The sequence below is a fragment of the Dipteris shenzhenensis genome, chromosome 14, assembly GCF_047967505.1.
Source record: "Dipteris shenzhenensis isolate YYH24624 ecotype China chromosome 14, Dip_SZ_1.0, whole genome shotgun sequence".
NCBI classification, from domain to species: domain Eukaryota; kingdom Viridiplantae; phylum Streptophyta; class Polypodiopsida; order Gleicheniales; family Dipteridaceae; genus Dipteris; species Dipteris shenzhenensis.
Window position 1 is genome coordinate 24,149,813 of NC_141609.1, and position 22,499 is coordinate 24,172,311.

At 48.4% G+C, this 22,499-nt stretch overlaps 1 protein-coding gene and 1 pseudogene across 1 annotated transcript in view; one reads left to right on the forward strand and one right to left on the reverse strand.

Moving 5' to 3' along the window:
- Positions 1-1,150: 1,150 nt before the first annotated feature.
- LOC147894362 (Haloacid dehalogenase-like hydrolase (HAD) superfamily protein) overlaps positions 1,151-22,499 on the reverse strand; it is a 74,300-nt gene continuing 52,951 nt past the window's right edge. Inside the window, exon 11 of the mRNA XM_087384652.1 lies at positions 1,151-1,668. Coding sequence (XP_087240778.1) covers positions 1,572-1,668 — 97 coding nt within the window. The 3' untranslated portion in view covers positions 1,151-1,571. The remainder of the gene's footprint in view (positions 1,669-22,499) is intronic.
- On the forward strand, positions 3,869-5,763 carry LOC147894363 (uncharacterized; annotated as a pseudogene).

Below are 22,499 nucleotides of genomic sequence, written 5' to 3' on the forward strand. Positions count from 1 at the left end.
GAAATTGCCAAAAGAAAAGCATTTAAATTCCTCTTAACACGACATTCGTGGTGATTTTACTAGCTTTCGACTACAATTACGACTATTGACATTCAGATAATATGACGTCTTATCCATTCGCGATGCTTATTCTCGACGCTAATATTATTAACGTTCATATTCTCGACGTCATCTCGACACTCAAGGAAAGACCCGTTCCCTCGAATTATAACTCTTTGTAAAAAGCGTGCCGCCTCCCCCTCCACACTATATGTGATTAGTATAATTATATATTATATATTATCATATAAATATTTTTCAATGACTCGTCCATTCAAAATTTCTTGTTTTCAATCTAAATTCTTATAACATTCCTCTCATTTAATGCATGTTATCAATGCGAGGAAGCAAGGGAGTCCAAGATGAATGCAAGACTAAAGCATGACTACATCTTTTATTCACATGGTCGTAGTCCATGTGACAGTGTGTACAATGAAAATCAGTTATTGTATTGCCTTATTCATGTATTTGTTGGACTTCAACTTCCAAAATATGGACATCACAAAATCAATAATAAATTGCCACCCCTAACATTTGTAGGGAGGATCGGGTCCTCACAAACCCTGTGTCGCGTCTCATGTCCACTATTTTACTCATTTGTCTTTTTTCCTTTAAAATTTGATAAAATAGTACTTCAATTTTGAGTTAGTAGTTACATGCTCCACGATGGAAAGGCTGCCTATCGCAAATCGAGTTAAGTACAATTCTTATATTTTCAAGCTAAATTTATAGAAACTTTGTAAAATGCACAACAAATTTTAAAAATAAATAACATCCATATCCATCATTGGGAACTTAAAGAACAATTAGTGAATCATTTGTCTTGTAAGATAAATGCCTTTGCAATAAGTGAACATTGTTAACCAAAAAAATGTGAACAATGTTAACCAATCAAGTTATGGACTAGAAAATTTAGTATGAGTAGGCACATGAGAAAAGGAAAGCCTAAGAGAGAACATAAATTTAATGCGATAGCGCATTATTTTCAAGGAGCATACGAGATCATAATCAATGACATAGTTTGCCTCTTTATGACATATTGTATACTACTCAAACTCCATTCTTTTGTCAAACTTGCATCCATCTCCAGCATTCGGTATAGACAAATTGTGTAGATAGTAGCATTTAGATTATTTACAAATGTGCTTTTAACAATATTACACACACCAATATTACATAGAATCATTTAGAATCCTCTCTAGAGAGTATTGGAATGCAACCTTAAGTATGTTAAGAAACTTACCATCACATACAACCCCCAAGGGTTTGGCTTAGTACAAATGTACTCGTCTCTAGATTTGTGTTATTAGATTTAAAAAATAAGGGACTATGGGTGGAACTCCCACTCTCAAAATAGGCTGGATTGTCCTTGGAGGAGCTACACCGTGTGCATGATTGTTGTTGGTGAGTTGGAAGAAGATGGAGAATACCTTATCCTAGTAAATTGCAAAGATTGTCCTTGTTACTGTCTTTACACTGTTTACACTTTAGAATATTATCAAGAATGGTCCATATAAATCACTTCGGAGCTGTTATACTAGTCTCCTCAAACGCGGTAGTGTTAAGGAGCCTGCACCAAATCCATCCAAGACCACTGTTGCAGCTGGAAACTCGGCTCTGGCTGTTAAGCTGCAAATTTCCACAAAACAGGCACAGTGTTTCACAAACAGTACTTTTTGAGCTTGAATTGTTTAGCAATGAAAGAAAACAAAGGCTTTTGTTATTAATTCACAACCGAAATTTTGAGTTGTGAAGGTTAATGTCAAAATGCCAAGAGGTAATACGAGGGAGTCAGGCAAAATCTGTGGAAAATCTTGGAGCTACTTAAGCAAAGAGCACGATCAGAAGCACCAAAAAACACACACGGACAAGTTCCACCATAGTGAAGAGATCATTACACTAGACCTGAATTAAGACAAAATTAGGGAATAAAGGGCGCTTACTGGAATGGGTTACATGCAGACCCACCCCTTAACCAATATTATTTAATGATTTGGCAAGACAATTTCATCATTCACAGCTAGGAGTTTCAAAAATTGCAGACAAGCAGCCAAGTTTTGCAGGCGTGGCACAACATGACGAACTCTATTTACAAATGTTTCAAAATCTCAAGGAGTATGATAGCAATGGAACTTTTACAATGTTTCGAATTGCGTCCATGGAAACTTTAGAATCTTTAAATGCAATTCCTTGAAATGTTTTCCAAAGTCACTCACAGATTTCACCAGATTTCACATATTGAGGGAGGACGGAAGAGAAGACCACAGTAGTCGAGCGGCGGCAGCTAGCCAGTGGGAGAGTGGAGGCAGGACAGAGACAGCGCCCTTCAGATTTATAGAAGCCAGAGGCGGTCCAAAGCTTCCAGAAGGACGAAGCTTCGAGAAAGGGCTGTCAATTTGGCACAAAACCTTGTAATTTTTTGCACACCGACCTACACTAATACTAATGCGAATTTTCGAACATCAGGACCTATTCACCCCAACAATTTTATTTTATTTTTTACATAAAAGATTTACATACCAAAAAAGTGGCCGAATCGAAGTCCATAGCTGGCATTGTGACCAAGCGACTCAGAGTGGCATGTACAAGGTTCTATGATAACTAAAACCTATTGAACCTCCATATAAAACTTCACGATATTAGCATCATCAATACTGAGTAATACGCGTGGTCTTCAATTCACGACTCCTATGGGTCGTGCATCCAGTCTAGTGAGCATGGAAGGAAGGTCTCCTAGCGTGATCTGTGCCTCTGTACACTAAAGAGTTCGTGACTCTAGCTCGGGTCCTCGTAGCCACCGCCTCCATGAGTCTTGCTGGTCAGTACCACCGGGCTAGAAAAACTCAGTGATCATGCTCTGAGTGGAGTCTAGCTGTGTGTCATGATCTCCCTAAACGGCTGGCTGAAATGTTTCAGCCAGCCTGAAACGCGTTTCAGGTTGCTGAAACGCCGCGTTTCAAACAACAAATGTTGCCAGGTCTCCAATGTCTTGCGAGATGCGCCGCCAGCCCCGTTTTCTTCCTTTCTGCCTCCAATTTTTGCCTCCTTCCACTCCTTCAGCCTCATAGTTCATACTCTCTCTAGAGTCCATCCATCCTCAAGGTTTAGGGGCCCTCCTTCAGCCCCATTCACTCCTTTCCTCTCCTTTCTCTCTTGCAGCCTGCTTCAGCCCTCCATCATCATCTTCTCCCCTCCAGCCCTCCTTCAGCCCTCCTTCAGCCCCCTCTTTCAGCCCTCTCTTTCAGCCTTCTGTTCCCTCCTCTTTCAGGCCCCACTTTCAAGTTTCAGGCTTCAGCCCTCTCTTTCAAGTTTCAACCCTTGGCTCTCTTTGCAGTTTCAGCCCCCCTTTCAAGCAACAAGCTTCCAAAGTTCCATGGCTTCAAGACACCCTACCCCTGAGTCTCATTTGGAGGTAGAATTCACCCAATCAGATTTTTGGTGGAGTCAAGTCGATCTCCTGGGTGGCTACGACTCCAAGAAAGGAGGCACTCGCAAGTTCATGTGCAGGCGTTGTGGATTGAAAAGAGGTGGGATTCCTGATAGGGTGAAGGCCCATCTTCTTGGCATCAAGGGAGAGGGGATTACAATATGCACTGAAATATCCGAGGAAGAGAAAGCAAGGTTGGCACGAGAGGTCGAGGCATTTCCTTCCGCGAAGAAAGCTAGGACTATTGCTCATATGGCTACTGCAAAAAGGAGTCCTCTTCCCTCTGCTGCTGCTACTACAATTTCATCTTCTGGGAGTGCACATGTTCTTGGAGCTACAAGTTCTACTCCTATTGCATCTCCTTCACCTCTCCCACCTACACGAAGGCAAAGCACTCTTTATACTGCATGGCATCCACAAAGGAAGGCACAGGTAGATGCAGCCGTGGCCCGTTTCTTTTACTCGAATGGGATTAGTTTCAATGTGGCACGGTCTGCTTATTTCAAGGAGATGGTGACTGAAATTACAGCCTTTGGGCCCACATACACCCCTCCCACTTTTGATGCATTGAGGGGAAAGCTTCTAGAGGATGAGGTGAAGGCAGTTAATGAGGCCATTCAGCCTGTTAAGGAGAAATGGCATTAAGTATGGGGTCACTTTGGTAGCAGATGGCTGGAGTGATGTACGTAGTCGATCACTAGAGGGTATTTTGGCATATTGCAGAGGATCTTCTTTGTACATACACTCCATAGAGTGCGGAGTACAACCAAAAACAGCAAATGTTTTGATGCAGATGTGGGCAGATGCAGTGGAGTATGTGGGCCCGTCTAATGTTGTGCAGTTGGTTTCAGATGGTGAAAATACCAATAGGGCTGCAGGTGCATTATTGGAACAAAGGTACCCCCATATTCAATGGAGTTCTTGTGTTGCCCATTGTTTGAATAATTTGTTGAAAGACATTGGCAAATTACCTTGGGTAAAAATTGTAATTGATAATGCAAGAGAGATAGTTGGGTTCATTACACGCCATCATTTTTCTCTCTCTTTGTATCGCACCTATGCAAGGAAGGAGCTTTTGAAGTATGCAGAGACAAGGTTTGCATACAATTATGTGATGCTTCGCAGACTCATTGAAATGAGACCTGCTCTTAAGCAGGTTGTGGCAAGCCCACAGTGGGATGCATGGCCCACTTCAAAGCAAGCTCTTGGGATATTGGTGTACGATTTGTGCATAGGCAGCGATGACTTTTGGGCTGATGCATCACACTTGTATGACTTGTGTAAGCCGATTGTCTTGTTGCTAAAAAAGGTTGATGGAGACATGCCTTTTATTGGCAAGGTATATGAGGGGATGGATCGCATGATAGAAAATATCAGAGTGTTAGAGAAAGATCCCCACAGGTTGAAAGAGCTGGAGGAGTTGGCTGTGACTAGGTGGAATCAGTACTACTCCCATTCATGCGGCTGCATTTGTGTTGGACCCAGAGTTTCAACACAAGGCAACTGCACAACAAAGTGATGCAGAGGTGGTCCGTGGTTGGAACCTCACTCTTCAGAAGATGGTGCAAATGCCAGAGGCTCGCCGGACAGTGAAGGACCAGCTCGCCAATTACCGCAATAAGGAGGGCATATTTGGATGGCCAGATGCCCAGCATGACAGGTAATTCAACTCATTTAAATTCTTAAATTTTACTATTTAATGATTCATAATTTTCAGATTTCATGAGCTTTGCCATATATCTGAATTTTATGATCTTTCAAATTTCAGATTTCGAGTTGGGTCTGTTACATGGTGGGAGGATTATGGAGCTGATTCCCCACAGCTGCAAGCGCTTGCCATTCGGATTCTCAGCCAGGGTTGTAGATCCTCCTCTTGTGAGCGCATGTGGAGCAGCTTTGCCCACATCCATACAAAGAAGAGGAACCGTCTCAAAGCACACAAGGCGAACGATCTTGTCTTTGTTAATGCAAACTTGCGTTTGCTTAACAGGATGAGACAAGAGTACACTCATGACAAGTTCATTGGTTTTCATAAGCCTGATGACACCCTCACTGATGATGATGAGGAGGGGGAGGATGATGACGACGACGACGACGATGAGGAGATGGCAGTGGAGGAGGAGGAGGAGGAGGACTCTTGAGCAGCTGAGCTATCTAGATTCGAGAATCTACATTATGGATTTTGATCATATCATCAGTGATGTAGCGGTTGGCCTTAAGGCTTAGAGCCTAGGCTTTTGGGAATCTGAATTTTGTACTTTTGACTCTTGAGTCTTGAGTCTTGACTCTTGACAATGAGACATAATAATATATGAATCATATATTATATTGCCTTTGGCATTTTGTAACTTGTCAATCTTCAACTTTTCTCATTGATTTCAGATTTGTCATTTATATTTGTAATATGTATTGCTCACTGCTAAGTTAACTTCTAAGCTCCAAGTTCTAAGTTATAATTTGTAACTTGTTCTAACTTCTAACTTCTAAGTTCTAAGTGACATTGTGCCATGTGGTAAGTATTATGCACTATATTTTAAGTTACAGGTAGGCTATAGGCTGTAGCATTCTAAATGTGTGTGTTCTCATCTCCAAACTCCCTTTTGTAAACCTCCCTTGCTGACGTGGCGTTTCCCCGTTTCAGCCCTCCCAGAAATCCCGAAACGTTTCCGTTTCCGTTCCCCGTTTCCCCGTTTCCGTTTCCCCTAACTATGCTTGGAAGTCGAAGAGGAGAAACTTGGTCTGAGGCTCCTGAGAATGAAAGCATTGTCACTCAATTCTAGCCAACTCAATGTACCCCCTACTCAGCCGAGCATGCAGTGCTGGTCGCATCGTAAAAATCAGGCCGGAGAACAGAACCCCCAGGTGTGTGTAGGATGCAACTACCTCCACTAGCAACCCATCCAAGGTAAAGTGCTCCCTATGCATGGCCACCCGAGATCTGTTGAAGATCATGACCTGGGTTTTACCAAGGTTGACCTTCAATTCATGTGTCTCACAAGTATGAAGTGTATCTAGGTGTCATTGTAGTCCCTCTGCTGAGCAAGATAGCAAGACCACATCATTTGCATATAGAAGTATCTGAAGCAAGGATCAGGCTAGAGAGCAATCAGTCCCTCCTATGGTCCCAATAAAGCTCATCTATGTAAAGGCCGAACAAAGTTGTTTGTATTAGAGGTCAACATCTCCTGATGTCACCTAGAGAGAGAGCGGGCCTTGCTTGTGGGTGTGCGCGCCCAGTGAGTGAGGCTAGGGTAGATGAGTGAGGACCTATGTCGTGGGTATGCCTGCCCCCTGTGAGAGTAGGTGTGGTCTAGAGCCTCATGTGGTGCCACATAGGCCATGGAGGTTCCCAAGTGGGGTGTAGGGCTGTGTGACCAAGTGTGTCTCACGTTGCTGCCCTTAGGCGCCTCCTATGGGCCCCTTTTTGTGGGCTGCAGAGCAGTGGGGGCCGACCTGAAGGTCGGCCACCCTGGCTGGATATAGCCCCTATTTGGGGGGGGGGGGGGGCTACTCTTAGGACCTGGACAGCCCTATATGAGGGGCTGTAGGGATCGCCCCCTAGGGCTGAGAGTCGGCCCTCATGAGCAGGCTGGTTGGCTCTGCCCTATGCTAGCCGACTAGGATAGGCCCCCCCCACATGTGCTTTCATTAGTTCATTCCAGTGTCTGGCAGAGGAGCAGAGCCAGCCCAGTGTAGCATCTGAGGAGCAGGGTAGTGGAGCAGTTCCTCCACTCCCTTGTGCTCCCATTCTCGTGGTTGTTGAGCTTCTGTCTGAGCTCTCAAGCAGCCTGTTAGTTCCGAGGTTTTCCCCCAGTTGTAGCGGCCAGAGATCACTTGCAGTTCTCATGTGCCTCTCACTCCTTTCTCTCCTTCTCAGTGTGGTGTGCGTTGTGAGGTGTGCTCTCTCTCTCTCTCCCATTCATTTCTGGTATCAGAGCCACGGTTGGCTTGAGACCTGAGGAGCGGAGGGAGTGTTGAGCCAGAACACAGAGAGGAGTTTTAGGGTGCTGTTCAGAAGTGTCTTTGAGGAGAAGCGTGTGCGAAGAGTGGACTGTTCGGGTGACCATCAAAGGGTGACTTTGAAGGGTGTTTTCAGATCAGAGAGGAGGTGTTACCGAGGGACGGATAGCGAGGTGTGAAGGTACATTGGGCTGTCAGCCCCTTCATCCTCTTCTCCAACCCTCTCCTTTCTTCAACCTTCAGTTCCCTTCCATCCCATCCACCACCTCTTTCAGTTCATCGTCCTCTGCACTCCGACATGGCGACTATGACCGAGATGGCAGAGAACAAGACTAGAATTCCAATGTGCCCATGTCTCCGGTTGATCGGCAGTTGGATGGGCTCAATTATAGCGTCTAGCGGGTGATGATGGGAGTTTGTGTTAGAGTCATATGACCTGGCAGATTTCATCTTGATAGGTGTTGCCCGACCAAATCCCTTGGCGAAGGACCTTGGCATCCTAGAGCAGAAGGAGGCCGAGACCCTGTCTCAGCTCTAGGACCGTGTCGATGCCAGGGTAAGATCATTGATATTTCTTATACTCCTCTGATAATTAATCACATGAAGCACATGACAGTGTCTACAAAGTATATGGGAGCATTTGGCACCCATGTATAATCGAACCTCTCCCATGAAGAGGGTTTCACTGGAGGTCCAGAGGCGGTTGTTGGATCCCAAGAAGTCTTCATTGATGCAGGACCACATCAACTAGTTACAAGAACTTCAGCAGAAGATCCTCCAGGCAGGGAATCAGATTTCATCAGAGGACATGGCCATATCTCTTATGTCCCAGTTATCCTCTCAGTACGAGGCCTTCTATTCATCCTAGATCACTAGTGGTAGGGTGAATGAGTTGACTTGGGAGCAATTGGTCCCCATGGTGCTTGACCAAGAGGAGCGCTTCGTCACCCGTACCTATGACAGTCAACCCAAGGCTTTGAAAGCTGATTAAAAAGGCAGAAAGCAGTTGATAGCTGAGGAACAAGAAGCTCTCAAGGCATCCCGTACGTGTAACCGATGTGACCAGAAAGGTCATTATTGGCATCAATGTCCCCAAAGAAACTTTGAGGGTTCCAGTGACCAATTGGCCAATAGTGTTACTGCAGCGACCACGTATACTCCAGCCTTCTAGTAGCACGAGGCAAGCGTTGCCAACAGGCTTTCCAGATCCAAATGGAGGATTGCTTGCTTGTTTGTGGTAGTAGGACCTACCGATCAGGTGCACCAAGCAGGGAGTCATTTATCGAGGCACGCTTTCAAACAAGACCTCGAGCCACAAGGAGTTGTTCCCGTTGACTCAGATGGCAGTATGTTACCAATTTCAATTATGTTTGGACGTTATGACCTAGCAGATCCAGAGGGGGTCTCCTAGTGTTCTACTGTACCTATTGTCTGATGCTGCTGGAGATCCGAATGGGTCAATAGATTGCCAATGCGGGAAGCACTCAAGTTCATCGATCTAGCGACAGTGTACTAGTTTGGCCCTAGTGTTCTACTGTACCTATTGTCTGATGCTGCTGGAGATCCGAATGGGTCAATAGATTGCCAATGCGGGAAGCACTCAAGTTCATCGATCTAGCGACAGTGTACCAGTTTGGCCTTGAGAGGGGGCTTCAGAGGGGTCTATCTAGCTCGAAGATACAAGTGCCCAAGTAGTTGGACTGTTGTTCCAAATCACCCAGTATATCATTACCAAACCACGAGTGTTCCTAGCCCTAGTGGCCTGGGAGCAACAGTTCCAGGTTTCTAGTGATCGTGCTGAGGCGGTATTCGTGCCATGTGGGGACTTCTTTGACAATACCTGTGGCGGTCTTCAGTGGTGGAGCATCACACGATGGATTCCTACAGTTGTTCCACCAGCACACCTAGCTCGTTGGCGTCTATTCCATCCAGGAGCTCAGAGGGGGTGTTAGAGGTCAACATCTCTAATGTCACCTAGAGAGAGAAAAGGGCCCTGCTTGTGGGTGTGCCGCCCATTAGGGTAGATGAGTGAGGACCTATGTTGTGGGTGTGCCCGCCCCCGTGAGAGTAGGTGTGGTTTCCAATGCCTCATGTGGTGCCACACAGGCCATGGAGGTTCCCAGGTGGGGTGCAGGATTGTGCGAGCAGGGGTGTCTCACTTTGCTGCCCTTAGGTGCCTCCTATGGGCCCCTTTTTGTGGGCTGCATAGCAGTGGGTGGGCCGAACTGCAAGTCGGCCACCTTGTCTGGATATAGCCCCTTTTTTTTTCCTTTTCTTGAGGGGGGGGGGGGGGGGCGGTTTGCCTTCTCTTAGGGCCTGGACAGCCCTATATTGGGGGCTGTAGGGGTCGGCCCTCATGAGCAGGCTGGTCAGCCCTGCCCTATGCTAGCCGACTAGGAGGCTAGGGGGCTATATATAGGTCCCCCCACACATGTGCTTTCATTAGTTCATTCCGGTGTCTGGCAAAGGAGCACAGCCAGCCCAGTGTAGCATCTGAGGAGCAGGGTAGTGAAGCAGTTCTTCCAATCCCTTGTGCTCCCATTCTCGTGGTTGTTGAGCTGTCTGTCTGAGCTCTCGAGCAGCCTGTTGGTTCCAAGGTTTTCCCCCAGTTGTAGCCGGGTTTTTCTCGAGAGATCACTTGCAGTTCTCCTGTGCCTTTCTCTTCTTTCTCTCCTTCTCAATGTGGTGTGCGTGTGTGAGGCGCTCTCTCTCTCTCTCTCTCTCTCTCTCTCTCTCTCTCTCTCTCTCTCTCTCTCTCTCCCCCCTGTTCATTTCCACTGCACTTCTCACATGGTATCAGAGCCATGGTTGGCTTGAGAACAAAGGAGCAGAGGGAGTGTTGAGCCAGAACACAGAGAGGAGTTTTAGGGTGCTGTTCGGAGGTGTCTTTAAGGAGGAGCGTGTGCGAGGAGTGGACTGTTCAGATGACCAGCAAAGGGTGATTTTGAAGGGTGACAGCCCTTTATGGGATTCGGCCCCTAGGGCTGAGGGTCAGCCCTCATGAGCAGGCTGGTTGGCCCTGCCCTATGCTAGCCAACTAGGAGGCTGGGAGCCCTATATGTGCAGGATGATGTCGAGTCACTGGAGCGAGTGAGACTGTCCCTAGAGATTTTTTGCCTTGTGGCTGGAGCGAAAATCAACTGGCATAAGTCAGTTGGTTTTCTTACGGATCCGAGAGCCAGCTAACAGTGGGGTATTTTCCTGGGGTTTCGCTGGATCCCTAAAGGACAGACGACACGTTACCTGGGATTCCAGGTAGGCCTGGACATCACACCGGCTCAGCAGTTCTTGCCGGTCCTAGCCTCCATACGACGAAAGCATGCTTTCTGGAGCACGGCTCGGCTTTCCTTGGCACACAGGGCCCTTGTGGTCAACCAGGTCCTTCTTGCCACTGCTTGGTATGTGGCCTCTTGCTGGTGTTTCTCGAGGTCTTGCATAGCCCAGCTGAGGAGACTGGTGCGGAACTTCCTATGGTCTGGTTCAGACAGTTCCGGCACCACCAGAGCTAGGGTCGCCTGGCAGACGGTCATTCTCCCCCAGGCAGAGGGCGGCCTCGGCATCATAGATCCAGAACTGCAGAGTCAGGCACTTCTTGGCAAGCTAGTCATCCGCGGTCTGACCCCAGGAGGGCAGACGTGGAAGCTCTTGCTACAGGATGGTCTCAGTGCGTGTACTCCCCAGAGAGGGGGTGTTTGGCAGCCTTCCATCCGATGGATCTTCACTTCAGCTCCTTTGACTCAGCCCCGTTCCCCCTTCCTCCGTAGCCTCATCTCGGTCTGGAGGAAGTTGCAACACAGCCTTTCCCAGGTTCCCCCTAGCTGCCGAGAGGAGATAGACAAACAGCCCCTGATCTGGAGCAGCCAAGTGACAGATGATACAGGTCGTCAGCTTGGAGAGAGATCCCATATCCCTTGGCCGCTCTGGGCGCGTGGGCCCGCGCGCTCGCTCCGGGTTTGGAGGGACGTCTACAGTCAGTTGAGCCCAGGCGAGCTGGCAGCAACAGTAGGTACGGCACGTGGGATCCAGGCTCGGCACGCGGAGATTGACGCTGCCATCCCTGCAGGTTGGAGGATTCCCGTAGTCACCGGACAGCTCTTCCCGAGAGATGAGAGGTGGCTAAGACAGTTCACTCCACGAGGCATTCCTTTGGTGGTGGCAGGCCTCTTCTCGGACTCCTCGGTACACTTCTCCATCAATGATGACAGTCGCCTACAGAGCAGAGAGGCCGTGATCGACCCCCAGCTTCCCTGGCAGCGCCTTCGCATTGTAGGGCTGCAAGGGAATTCCCATATAGACCCCCTGATATGGGAGGGCCGTTCCTTGTCAGAGGTGGAGTGGGACCCGGGGGAGTGGCGTTGGCCACCATCGGAGACCTCAGAGAACCCTACCCCCTTCTTTTCTTACAGTGCACGCACGGGTCGGCGTGCTCTTGGGGCTCTCCAGCGTGGGCTACCCACACAGGCACATAGGTGGTATGCCCAGGGGATATCCTTGGTCTTTCTTTGCACTTTCTGGAAGACTCTTTGGGCTAGCTGGCGTCCGAGGAAGATCTCCTACTTCCTTTGGATGGTGGCACACAAGGGGCTTCCAGTTGGCAGCTGGCTGAGACAGATGGGGCAGGAGGGGCATTGCCAGATGTGTTTTCAAGAGGAGGAGTCCCTGAAGCATTGCCTTTGGAGCTGCTCGCATGCGCAGACGGTTTGGAAGGGAATCATGGGGATCTTAGCGAGGGCTACACCCGAGCTAGGACCGATCACTTGGGGAGCCGTTTGCTGGTGCAGCACTGAGCCGGGACATCACTTGGCCTATGAGTTCTCTAGACAGGATCCCGTCTTTTTCATCACGCAGGCCACCTGGGCATACGTGGACAGCTTCCCTTGGCATCTGACAGAGACAGATGCAGGAGCGATGCCTCGGCACCTAGTTTGGGAGATCACAGGGAGCATCGCAGGCTGGCATATCTGGACTTCCAGATGCGCGCAGACTGTAGGAGCTCAGACTACTTCTACTACCTAGACCCTAGCAGATATCTGGAGCACGATCATTCACACTCTCAAGGGTCAGTGGGATCAGATTCAGGGAGAGTCCCGGGCAGGGAAGGAAAAGAGACGACATTTCCTTCGCGACTGGGACCACCGGGAGTTGTTCTTCCAGCACTCCACTCAGAGTCTTCAGTGGCATTACGCCCCTCCACCGTGGCTGTTTGTCCACTCTCCGATGATTATGCCCTAAGGGGCTTGTATTTAGCATTTTGACTCCTCGGGCTGAATCCGTTTTGTGATTACAGCCCGCTGACCTTTAGGCCTTCTTGTATTCTCGCTTTCAAGTAATATAACTAGCACTACTTTTTGCGCACAAAAAAAAAACTAGGAGGCTGGGGAGCTATATCTAGGCCCCCCCCACATGTGCTCCCCATTTAGTTCATTCCGGTGTCTGCAGAGGAGCAGAGCCAGCCCACTGTAGCATCTGAGGAGCAGGGTAGTGGAGCAGTTCTTCAGCTCCCTTGTGCTCCCGTCCTCGTGGTCGTTGAGCTGCATGTCTGAGCTCTCGAGCAGCCTGTTGGTTCCGAGGTTTCCCCCCAGTTGTAGCAGGGTTCTTCTCCAAATCACTTGCAGTTCTCCTATGCCTTTCTCTCCTTCTCAGTGTGGTGTGTGTGTGTGAGGCGTGCTCTTTCTCTCTCTCTCCTGTTCATTTCCGCTACACTTCTCACAGTTTGACCCCAATAGTGCTCATGATCTCCTCTGTCCACCCTGCACCAGTCACGATCCTACCAAAAACTCTTGCATAAGTGCCATGACTGCCCAAAGGATCTCCTAATGGTATCCCAATTCCTATATGTGTTTTATGAGTCAGGCTCTCGGCACTGTGTCAAAAGCCTTGCGGAAATACACAAAGCAATGATACACCCTCTGTCTCCGTACCTTGGCCTCCTCGATGATCCCCCTGAGTGTGAGTATATGGTCCATGGTCCCATGCACTACCGGGAAGCCTGCCTGTCCCTTGGCTCTAAATCGTTGAAGCTCTACGACTAGGCTAACCTCGTCGTCGAGTACTGATGCATAAATCTTGGACATAAGATGTCCAATCATAATGGTCTTGTAGTTTTCAGGACTCATGGGATCTCCATGCCTTGTGTATGGGTGCGATGGTGTTAAGGGTCCAAGTGTGTGGGAAGCCTGTGCAAACCGCTTCATTGAAGAGCTTTGTGAAGATCAGCACCAAGGTATCTATCCCGTATACAATGAACTCAATGCGTAGTCCCTCATGATGATCTTGTGTAACCTCATCCAACAATGTGGAATCTATGAGATGATATCCAAAGCTAGCCCATGACCATCCAAACTGCATGTAAGGTGAACCTACAAGTAGACCGGTGGTTTAAATTTGAGTGAACCCATCCTTAGTAAGATGCAGTGTTCTTTGTAAAATGCCATCTAGGTGGCATGGAGTTGCATCAGGGACACCCATGTCTGCTGATTATATACCTGCCATAAGACGTCCCTAATTATGCAATGGGTCTCCTACAATGTCACACATAGGGTAGGTACATCAAAAGAGTATTGATATGAAGGGAGGTGATCAATGGGCGCACCTCATGTATGAAACCATCTGGTGGCACATGAAAATAGACATCAAAGCCCCTCCTAAGCTGTAACCCCTGTTTGCACACCTCATTCACACCATAGTCCCTTCCTATCTGGGTATGAGATGATCTAGAATGACATATGTGTGTGCAAGGGACTGGCTGCAAACTCTCCCAGAATGACATCACATGGTGTGTACCTCTTCCCTTATATGGGAGAGCATATGACTTACGACCTCTCGAATCCAGCCTAATTATGCAATGGGTCTCCTACAATGTCATGCATAGGGTGATATGAAGGGAGGTGATCAATGGACGCACCTCATGTATGAAACCATCTAGTGGCACATGAAAATCAACATCAAAGCCCCTCCTAAGCCGTAACCCTTGTCTGCACACCTCATTCATACCATACTCCCTTACCCTATCCGGGTATGAGATGATCTAGAATGACATATGTGTGTGCAAGGGACGCACTGCAAACTCTCGCTGCTACCCCCTCGCTACCCACTCCCTACCCCCCCCGCTACCCCTCGCTGAATCCCTCTGCTACCCCCTCGCTGAATCCCCTCCGCTACCCCCTCGCTACCCCCCCGCTACCCCCCCTGCTACCCCTCACTCAGCCCCCCCCCCTCGCTCAGCTTTTTCTTTTCTTTTTTTTTTGGGAGGGGCCCCCCGCTTGCAACTTTTTTTTTTTTCCGTGTGTGCAGCTCCGACCTCCTACAATCCCTTCTTTGCCCACTGCTGCCTCCCCCATAATGAAGGGAATAGGGGGATGAGGACAGGAGACTAGGCGGGAGACGCTTCAGTCCAAATTTACATACGCGTGGGGATGGGGAAGGGGAACGGTGACAAGGGGAAAACACAAAAGCAACTCAGTCTGGAGGACTTCCAACAAACGCAGCAACCGGAGCGGTTTGACAGTGGACAGCACCGCGGCCCAAAAGAAAGGGGCCCACCCAAAGCCCATGCCGCTCACCACATCCTCGACCTCTATGGTTACCACCACCATCATCTGCCTCATCATCTACGCCACCTCTCTCCTCCCCTCCTTCTACATCATCATCACAGGTCTCCTCTCAAGTAGCCTCACCACTGGCCCCACCGGCCACGGCTCCACGGTACTTTCCCCTCGTATCACCTCTACCTCTCAGTCAACCACCCTTCATCACCTCGTCTGGCCTCGCTACTCCTACATACCACTCCCCCGCCCAAATCATGCTGTCCCCACCCGAGAGCATGGCATAGAGGGAGCATGGCGTGTTGGGAGAGACCCCAACCGAGAGCAGCCCCTAGTCATTCGCTTCAAAGATTCACATGCTCAACTAGTGACACTCCAACGCCGAGCCACTCTACGAGAGCATCCCACCCTGTCCATGGACGAGGATTTGACACCACTACAGATTGAGAAGCGACAAGTTCTTCTGCTGCAGCGGGATGTTGCCCGCAAGGAAGAAAAATGGACCGTGGTCCGAGATGGTAGGTTGTTGACTCGCACCCGTCGGGCTCCCACCCGTATCCCCTAGGGGGACGGGGCCTATGAGACTCACGTTTCCGAGACCCTAGCTTGCACCATTTGGAACTGTAATGGTGCCTTATGGTCAGACCCAGGAAATTTCTCGGAGTCTTATACAGAACGAGACATAGTCTTTTACACGGAGACAAACCAGAGCCCAGAGCGTCCACTACCGATAGTCAGTGGCTACACATGGGAGTCAGCCTTCAGGGATGAGACGAGGGATACAGGAGGAGTCCGAGGATCAGGCAGGGTCGCAGTATTGTACAGGTCTTCCCTCGCTGGAGCCATCTCCATTGAGAGGAAGGACGCACACTCCCGATCCATGTGGATCCGGATCCGACGCACAGACACCTGTGACCTTTTCATAGCAATATGCTACTTCTCGCCAGACACATCCCACTTCGCCAGAGTGGCACGAGAGGAGGGTGAGACATCGCCATATGCACCCTTACATCAGGATATCCCAAACCTTTCAGCCCACGGGTAAGTTCTCCTTGTTGGGGACTTCAACGTCAGGACAAGCACGCGCCAGGCACCACTCCTGGACTTCCGAGACGACTCTATCATGCTACCAGACATGGACCTAGACGGAGCAGGTATGACCAGGAACCTCATCGGACCGACACGGGCCTATTACACCATATGGACACGCACTACTTGATCTAGGCTGGATGCATGATCTCATCATCTACAACGGGCTTGACCTATGGCCCTCCTCAAGTGGTTTTACTTGCTTCCCACACGGGGGGGGCACTAGTGTAGTAGATTACATCATGGGATCCCCTACCTTCACTTCATGTATCACCGACTTCACCGTAGCACCACTCCCTCCAGGAGCTGATCACACATACAAATTCTTCACTATCGCCACCCACGCTTAGCCACACCACACACCGCATAGGAAGCACAACACCTACCACAACATACACTTTGATCACAGCCTCTCACCGGCCTACTCTGGACGCCTAAACATACTCCTAACCTACATCGATCACATACCACTCATAGAGGACCGTGCTACTCTGATTAGTCGCACACTCCACGAGGCTGTCCTCCAAATCTTTCCCCACACCACACGGTCCACTAGACCACCACCTCTTGGTTCTCTACCCTGCAACAACTGGTACGATGTGGAGTGCAAGGCTTATCGCCGACAGCTCCAACTTGAAACCAGATGTCACCTCTTGAACACACCAGACACGGTACGCAAGTACCGACATCTCGTACAGTCGAAAGAAGCAGGCATTTCTTCGTCGAAATGAGGAGGAGCTGCTGCACATCTTGTACAGCAGCAACTCTAAGGATTTTTGGCGGAGATTCCTTGAGTGTAGGTCTCCATCACCCCTCACCGACACGAGAGTCTGACACACGTATGCACACTATCTTTATGATGTCGCACACCAGCCCACTCCAGATCTCATACACACACCTCGCCCCACCACTTGCATGTTGCTCACCAGAGGGGGAGTCAAGGACGCAACATTGAAACTGCACAATGGCCGAGCTAAGGATCACGAGGGGCTATGCTTGAGTTTATCGCATATGGGATCGACACGTTAGCCACAATCCTTGCAAAGCTATTCAATGGCGCTGTTTGCCTTGGCTTCCCCCGCACTTAGACACTCAACACCATCACCCCCATCCACAAGGCAGGGGATCCCATGGACCCGAGTAACTACAAGACTATCATGATTGGGCATGTGATGTCCAAGATCTATGCAGCTGTATTGGATGCGTCGGTCAGCCTATTCGCAGAGATGAGAGGGCTCACAACAGAGGGTAAGGCCGGCTTTCAGGCGAGACCATGGGACTATGGATCACATACTCACACTCACGAGTGTCATTGAGGAGGCCAAATCACGGAAGGAGAGGGTATATTGCTGCTTTGTGGATTTCCGCAAAGCCTTTAACACAGTACCTCGAGCTCGTCTCATCACACGCCTACATGTAGGATCGAATGAAAGAGAGAGTGCAGGTAGCAAAGAGTCGCACGAGTCTCAGCCGTCACGTCAACTAGGATAGGTGAAAAAAGGAGTACAAGGTACTTGTACCTAGACCTAGTACTAAGTGTCCTATGTGGCCTAAAAGGCACTAACACTACAAGTGCCTATATTTATGCCTACAAGGCACATACCATGGCCTATAGGGCATCACTAGAACCACCAAGAGATGGCCTACATTACAGACACTGGGATTTGATCAGGAGATCATCTGGGCAGTCATGGCACTTTATGAGAAAGTCTCAGGCTGAGTTCGAACAGGTGCAAGTTGGACAGATGAGATCTTCAGTACCATAGGGATCAAACAGGGTTGTCCCTTATCACCAACCCTATTTGGCTTCTACATCGATGAGCTTGAGACTTTCATGGGGGCGTTCCGAGGGACCGGTTGCTCACTTACCAGGATCATCATCAGGATTCTTCTTTATGCAGATGACATGGCACTCTTGTCGTCCACACCCCAAGGCGCTCCAACGACACTTGGATGCACTGTAGGCTTTTTGTTTATCCCATGATTTAGAGGTCAACCTTCGCAAGACCAAGGTCATGATCTTTAACACCTCTCGAGCAGACATGCAACGGAAGCAGTTCACTTTCGGTGGGTCACCAATTGAGATCGTATCCTCATACACTTACTTGGGGGTCATCTTCTCCGGCCCGACCTTCACGATGAGACCAGCGATGCAGGCCAGACTGAGTAGGGGATACGCCTCACTGGCTCAGCTAGAGAGACAATGCTTCCACTCCCGCTTCTAGGACCCTCGGACCAAGGCTCTTCTCTTCGACTCCTTAGTCCGACCAGCCGGTATGTATGGCAACCGTTGTTGGGGGCCTGACATGTCAGAGATAGAGTGGACACGGGTGAAGCGCTTGCAGATCCTCATGCTCTCACAGATGATCCGGGGGAAACCGTCTATACCACGTCACATCATTCAGGCCGAGTTTGGTGCTTCTCCACTCCAGCTAGATGCAGCCTTTCAAACCATCACATATCTACACCGGGTTAGATCATATGGGGACTGCACATCAAGGAGAGAGAGGTTGCCATGGTTGGCTCTCGATTCCTCCATGAGGTTGGCAGCAGAGGGAGACGAGCAATGTTGGTATGCACGGACTCACAGATGGTTTGTGAGACTAGAGTTTCACATCGATAGGATACCTCCTTTTCAGTACAGTTTAGATGCCCCTCTAGTACTCCCACCCACCATCCCGATCGGGCCACACACCAACCAAGTCATTCGAGAGGATCTCATGCAGCTATGCACCTTTAGGACCTGGTTGGAGCCGAGGGAGCTTCCAGTGAAGCTGAGTTTCTACAGAGATTACTGTCTTCGTATCTCAAAGGAGGGATTCATCACACCACCGGGGTACACTGAGCTTCATATGCCTCCCTCACTGCGGATCTCCATGGGACAGTTTCGGGTATCATCACACCGCCTCCGCATAGAGAACGCCAGAGCAGAGGGGATTCCTAGGGAGCATCGCTTATGCATATTGTGCGACTGTCAGGAGGTTGAGTCGGAGGAGCATTTTATTTTCAAGTGCCCAATGTACTACGAGATCCGAGGTCGCTACCACTGCCTCTTCAGAGACGGTGATAGGATAAAATCTGTATATATTTTTCTCCACATAGATTGTGCATGAGGGTAGACACTGAACACATGATAGTGTTAAATTGTGGGTTGTGTGTGAATAAGCCAATGTAACTGGCTGCACATGTAAAAGACACTTTTATTTTGAACTTGAAAGACTAAAAGTTTTTTGCAGGGACTTATCAGGGAGATGATGAAATGCAATGTGGTTGTATCAGACTTCCAGAGCAAGGGTATCCAGTGTGTGCTCAAGTGAAATGTTTTAGGCGTCATGAAAGTCAAGTCATGACGGGTTTTCTTTTTTAAATTTCCTAAGTCACTGTGGTTTTGCATGTTACGGGAATTTGATGTGTTTTGGTGCCCATGTCAAGGGGCTTTTCATATGTGTATATGGGGAAGCATGCAAGCTTTAACGTGCATGCTAATGTGTGTGGGAATTGTGTGACTAAAGGTCCAAAATGTGCATTTAATGTGATTTGGGGGGAAATGTCATGAGTGGTAAAATGTCACTAGTGAGGTGGCAGATTAGGCTGAGGTGGCTGGACAGATTGAGAAGGCATCGTGCTCATACATGTGGCTACGTAATAGAAGAGGGAAGCTTCTGGTTGATGAGCGAGCATGGTACGTGGAGTCGGGGAGCTTGCTAATAAAGGAGAAGAGGAGGAGTCGATGAGGGACAGACGAGCTGTACGAAAAGCTGTGTGCATAGACGAAGGCCTGAGCGCCTATGAAAATATGGGCTACTACGTGATGAGAAGGGAGCTTTGAGAACAAGGGGCAGCCTTGCATCGGGTGATGGGCGTGGGTTGAGGGCTGGAAAGAACCGTACGGGTGGTACGGAATCTGAAGTGCAGGTTTTGTACGGGCTACAGTACGAGATTGTACGGAGGTGTTTTCGTCGATCAGTACGGACTGGTAGTATGGTGCCTTGATCGCACGCTGAACAGGCACGTACGGGTCATTGAAGATGGCTTCTACGAGCTGTACGGAAGATGGTCGTCATTAAATGCAGACTGTGCGGATTTCTGTGTAGTTGTACGGGCCTGCTGTCGTACATATAATTGTACGGCTGTTTGTACGGTGAATATACCTGCAGGTTTTCAGATGATGGTAACTGCCAGTTCTTCTTTTGAACAGCTTGTGGCCTTGGGAGTCGTGCTGGCCATTGAGCAGTGGGCTGTGTGTTCATAGTGTTTTGAGGTTGACTGCTTTCTGAGTTTTTTTTTTGGGGAAAAGTGCAGTTCTAAGTTCAGTTTGTTTCGGGCTGTGTAGTCTCTCCCCTCTTTCAAAGAGTCTGGGTGTGTTCTAGTCGGATTATGTGGGAGGTCGACTTGTTACTTGTGTGCTCTGGATACCCGCTCTGAAAGTCGGTGCATAGGCTCTACCTTAAGAGCTACCATATTACAATACTGATCCCGAAGAAGTCCTGAAAATACGACTTTGCCTTTAGAGTTGGATTCTGAAGAAGTGGATATGATTGTATGGGGGTCAGCGATGAAGTATTGAGTCATTTTGTGTTTGTCTGAGGATAGTCTTGTGTTTTTTTTTTTTTCCACATCATTGTGTTGGCGATCCTGTTGGGGACGGTCTTTGTTTTGGTGAGTGATAGTCCACCCAAGTCAAAGAGTGCTCAAAGAGAGTGAAGATGGCTTAAGATTTTGCAAGATTTTATGGTCTACCCAATAAAGATCCTGAGAAGTTTATTGAGAGCATGGAATTTACTGCTCTTATTAAAGACAGGAATGCACCTGAAGTGTTGTTGCAAATCTTGACTTATTGCTTGGTAGGGGAAGCTCGTACATGGTTGCAGGAATTTCAGGCCAATTTTCAAAATGAGCAAGGAGAACGCAGGAATCTCACTTATGGAGAGGTAAGAAGTGGTTTTTTAACACGGTTTGCATGTACCAGGGATGCAGATGGAGTATGGAGGGAGTTATATGCTTTGTATCAAAGGAAAGACCAAACTGTGGATGATTATGTGAGTAGATTTATGGTCATGTGGAATAAATGGCAGGCAATTCTTTTGCCAGAAGTACCACCTCGTGTCATAAAGAAGGATAGATTTATTGCAGGATTAAAGCCTGAGATACGGGTGAAGGTTGAGGTGAAAGACCTGCCAACTTTTGAGGAGGCCCTAAGAGTGGCTAAGGAGAAAGAGAGGAAGCAAAGAAGGATGATTCAGTTGGAGTATGGCGTGCCCGTTGTTCCTTCTGTTACGGAGATGCCTGTGCAGAATGTAATTGAGCCAGTGAGGCCAGAAGAAAAGAAAGAGGGATCAATGAAGGATGAAATTCATGAAATGGCTGAATTAATGAAGAATCTCACCTTAAACCTTATGGCAGGAAGAGGACGAGGTCGCACTCCAGGTGGTAGAGGAGCAAGTAATGCATCCAATTCAAGTGTTCAAGCACCTTTGCAAGGCAGGAGAGGACAAGGAGTGTACGCTCCGTATGTGCAATGCTTCAATTGTCTAGATTGGGGACATTATAGTACTCAATGTGATAAGCCTCCCAGAGTTGGCGGTGATGTGTACCCACTTCCTTCAAATTTAAATGATAGGTCAACTGATCATGGAGTGGAGATAAAAGAGCCTGGACCTTCAAGTAGTAACGGAGTAAAGAAGGTTCCCTTTGAAGATAAGGGTAAAGGCCAGTTTGTCAGCGTGCTTGGATTGGAAGAGAGTGATTTGGATGTTTTGCCTCTTGGGAAGAGAGACAGGGATGAAGAAGGAGAGCCAAGTGTTAAAAAGAGTAAGCAGGTTGAAGATGTTGTTACTTACCAGAGGAAAAAGATGAGGAAGCCCAGACAGAAATACAAAACAGCTGATTATCCCTTGGGGAAGGAGCAGGCTGAATATGACTTGATTGCTGATCTGTCTAACAGAAAGGTGGATATTACTTTTGCACAGATGGTTGGGCTTTGTCCAAGGCTGAAGAGAGAATGGAGGAAAGCTGTAAATCCACGTAAGAAGAGAGTTGTGCATAAAGCAGCAAAAAATATTATGTCTATTTCGGAGCTTCCAGATATTTGCCCTTCGGTGGAGGCATGGCATAAAGAATATGAGCTTGGAGAGGCATACATTGATGGAGGTGCCCAGATATGTGTGATGACTCAATCTTGTGTTGAGAGGTTGGGTTTGGAGGTTACTGATCCTTCTCACTTCCGAATAAGAATGGCCAACCACGCCAGAGTGAAGAGTTTGGGGGTAGTGAAGGATTTGGATGTGGAAGTCTTCAATGTGCATTGCAGAATAGATTGTTATGTTATGCCGGCAGGTATGGGCGCTTACCCTCTCATTTTAGGCAGACCTTGGTTGAGGAAAGTGGGAGCTATTCAAAATTGGGGGAAAGGAATAATCTCAATATATACATCTAATGGT